General features: G+C 42.7%; 1 protein-coding gene across 1 annotated transcript; it reads right to left on the reverse strand.

The window, feature by feature from the left end:
* Positions 1 to 308: 308 nt before the first annotated feature.
* Zcchc13 (zinc finger CCHC-type containing 13) lies at positions 309 to 1,239 on the reverse strand. Its single transcript, XM_005369722.3, has one exon. The coding sequence runs from the start codon at positions 1,146 to 1,148 to the stop codon at positions 636 to 638; it is 513 nt and encodes a 170-aa protein (XP_005369779.1). The 5' UTR covers positions 1,149 to 1,239; the 3' UTR covers positions 309 to 635.
* Positions 1,240 to 3,860: the final 2,621 nt, after the last annotated feature.

A 3,860-nucleotide genomic window follows, 5' to 3' on the forward strand; every position in this document is an offset into this window, starting at 1 on the left:
ACACAAAAATCCCTTTAGAATAAAAGCAAACGACCAAAAAGCTGACAAAGAGCAATTGTTCAAAGTTATCAATATAATAAAATTAAATTTAAAAACTTGTCAAAGCCATAGATATTTTCAAGAAGTTTTATTTGCACTAAAGAGCAAATTCTGAGGGAATGCTAGTCCTCAAGCTGTTCTGCCCCCCCACCTCCAAATGAATACAGTTTCTTTTCTCATCCTTTTAGTTGGTTTTTCTCTTGCTTCATGGCAGTTTACCTTCATCTAACACACAGACATATTATTTGACCGTAATTCCAAGGCGATGTTCCAAACTTGTTCTGATTTTTTTTCACTATCAATTCCTAATTAAGTGTGTTAAAACGAAACATACTCAAAGAGTCCACCAGCTGTCTCCCATTCAAAATGACTGTGCCCTATCTGAATTTCCTCGTGACAACCAAACAGCACATTGATGATAATATTTTTAAAGGGGGTTCCTCCCCATGTCTTTTCCTGCTTTAAGATGGTAATTATGGTGGCTTAGGGGTAGCTTCCATCTATAACCCTTCTACTTATTAAAAAAAATTTTAGAAACAACCTAACTAAGTAGTAGTAACGAAGAGGGGCCTAGGGGAGAATACTAGGGGAGAATACTAAGCGGTAGCCTCAATGGGGCATTCCCGGGCTAAATGTCCAGACTCTCCACAGCGGTAGCAGTTGATTTCGTTTGCCTTGCTGCAGTTCACCGCCATGTGGCCATTCTCACCACATCTGTAGCACTTGATTTGGGTGCAGTCTTTTTGGATGTGCCCAAGTTCGCCGCAATTGTAGCATTTTTGCTCTTCATGCCGGTCGCACTCACGAGCCAGATGACCAGGTCGGCTGCAGATGTAACAGCACTGCTCCCTCTCTCGTTTCGGCTGGGTACAGTCTTTAGCGATGTGACCTCTTTTCCCGCAGTTGTAGCAGGTGTCCTGGAGAAGATTGCAGTCCTTGGCGTAATGACCGGTTTCGCCACAGCGATAGCAGATGTCGGACTGGTTGGTGGAGCTGCATCGAGGACCTTTGCCACGACTTCTTAGTGTTCGCCCTCGAGTTCCACCTTTAGGACAATCCCGGGCCCAGTGGCCAGGGCGTCCACACTTGAAGCAGCTGTTACTGCTCATGGCTACGGTGAGATCTTCCGGTGAGCAGGCCCTCACACCGCTGCCACGGAGCCCCGAGGCTACCCCCCTAGACGGCTTAGATGGAAATGGCGGGTTTTCCTAGTTGGCTTCTATGACGTCGCATGAGCTTTGCACACGACTTCAATGGCCTGGCGTCAGAGGCATTTTGGTGTCTGTGCATGCGTGCATGTGCGTGTGTGTGTGTGTGTGTGTGTGTGTGTGTGTGTGTGTGTGTGTGTGTGTGCGCGCGCGCGCGCGCGCATGTGTGTGTTTACTTTTATTTTAATTTAGTTTAGTTTGGTTTAGTTTTAGTTTTCCCGGACATCCTAACATCATCTCATCACCTACTCCAGTTTGGTCTTAAATTCAAGATCCTTTTGCCTTGGGCTCAGGAGCACTGGGACTTCAGATAAGTACCACTGACTACATGGCCCTAACCTTTTTTGTTGCTGGTGATGGTTTTTAACACTTGTGTTGTTAAATTTGAGTCTGAATCCCTTTCTGTTCAGAAATTCTGATCTGTAGAATGTTTCATAATTTAGTTATTCTCTCTTTATGTGATGGTACAGGCCTGTGATCCCAGGCTCAGGAGGTCTACACAACATTGTGAGTTCTACACCAGCCTTGGGTACATAAGAAAACTTGATTACTTACTGGATCACAGAGAAAGTTATCTCCTTACTTCCTGTGTTATTTTAATTAATTAATTATTTCGAGGCAGTGTCTTGCTGTGTAGCTCTGGATTACCTGGAACTCACTATTTTCCACAAACAGGCCTCAAAATTGGTGGAACCCTCCTGCCTTAGCCTCCTGAGTACTGTGTTTACTCATGTATGCTATATCCAGCTTCGATCACTAGTGTGTGTTTTTAAATAAGTTATGTTTATAAAAATAATAGGTCCACTTGCCTTGCATATACAGATCTTATATTCCATCTCCAGTGCTGAAAACAACAAATCAGAGAGATAGGTATTTTTCACTTGTTTATTTGGTTTTATTTTTCAAGACAGGATTTATCTGTGTAGCCCTGGTCATCCTGAAACTAACTCTGTAGACCAGCTTGGCCTCAGACTCACAGAGATCCTCTTACCTCTGCCTCCTGAGTGCTGGGATTAAAAACCTACAGTGAGATTTGCTCACAATTTAGCACGTTTTATTGTTTTGATGGTGCAAACTTAACTTTCCATTTGGTAGGAATGGGGGGCAGTTTCAAGTAGCCCAACTTGCCTTGAGATAACTCAGAATAAATTTCTGATCCACCCGCCTATACCTATAAAGTACTAGGATTATACAAGTGGGCTGCCATTGTTGATTTAATCTTAACTTTTACCATAAAAGCACTATTTATATTATTAAAGAACAAAATTGAAGCATTCAATATAAAAACAATGCTATTGCTTGGAAAATAAATGCAATTAAGAGGAGTTGGGTATACAGCTGACCTGTATAGCACTTTCTTAGGCCATGGGTCTATCCCAACCAAAACGAAATGTTTATAAATGCATTCAGCTATTGGATTTATTTTCATATAGTTGTTTTCCAAATTGTTTATACGTTGTACATGTCAACAAATGCAGAATTGTTAGGGCTAAGAATTGTTAGCTGTCTTTTTTTCTTTCTTTCTTTCATTTTTTTTTTTTGAGACGGGGTTTCTCTGTGGCTTTGGAGCCTGTCCTGGCACTAGCTCTTGTAGACCAGACTGGCCTCGAACTCACAGAGATCTGCCTGCCCCTGCCTCCCAAGTGCTGGGATTAAAGGCGTGCGCCACCATCGCCCGGCGAATATAGCTGTAGCTGTCTTATTTTTCTCTTTTATTGTTTGTTTTTTTGAAGGGTCTCGTGTAGCTGAAGGTGGCCTTCAACTTTATCCTCCTGTTGGTGCCTCCCAGTGCTGGGATTATAGGCATGTGATACCACACTCACTTTTACTTTTAATGTGTGTGTGTGTGTGTGTGTGTGTGTGTGTGTGTGTGTGTGTGAGAGAGAGAGAGAGAGAGAGAGAGAGAGAGAGAGAGAGAGAGAGAGAGAGAGATGCAGGGGGTCTAACTTAGGCTCTCACACATGTTAGGAAAGCACTTTACCACTAGGCTATATCCAGCCCTTATGGTCTTTCTCTTCTTTGGTGTTTTACTAGATTGTGTGGCTAGAGCTAGTTTCAAATGATATTTCTGCCCCAGCCTCTCCAATAGCTAAACTACAAGCACATGCCACTCTACCCTCTTGACCTTCTTTATTTTATGGATAGATGTATAAATGCATGAATGCATGTATGTGTGAGAAATAATTCTGATGGGTCATTTTCAAAGAAAACATGCTAAGTGAGTCAGCTTAGGTAGAACTAGGGAGGAACAGGAAACACTGGGCCTCAAGGAGTTGGAACCTGCTGAACTATCTACCCTCCCCCAATTTCTACTAGTCTAGCACTCTCTCCCCAGCTAAAAGTTTAAAATGGAAATTGCTAACAGTCAAGCTTACCTGCAAGGTCATACAACTGATAAGTTTAAAATAACTCGACTGTAAATCAGAGATGAACATATTCATGTTTTTTGTTGAGAAAAAGACAAATGTAAGTGATGGGCAGTGGTGGCCCAGCCTTTAGTCCCAGCACTTAGGAGGCAGAGGCAGAGGGATTTCTGTGAGTTTGAGGTGGGCCTGGGCTACAGCTGTTCCAAGAGAGCCAGAGATACACACAGAGAAACTCTGTTTTGAAAAA

The sequence above is a fragment of the Microtus ochrogaster genome, unplaced genomic scaffold, assembly GCF_000317375.1.
Source record: "Microtus ochrogaster isolate Prairie Vole_2 unplaced genomic scaffold, MicOch1.0 UNK57, whole genome shotgun sequence".
Taxonomy (NCBI): Eukaryota; Metazoa; Chordata; class Mammalia; order Rodentia; family Cricetidae; genus Microtus; species Microtus ochrogaster.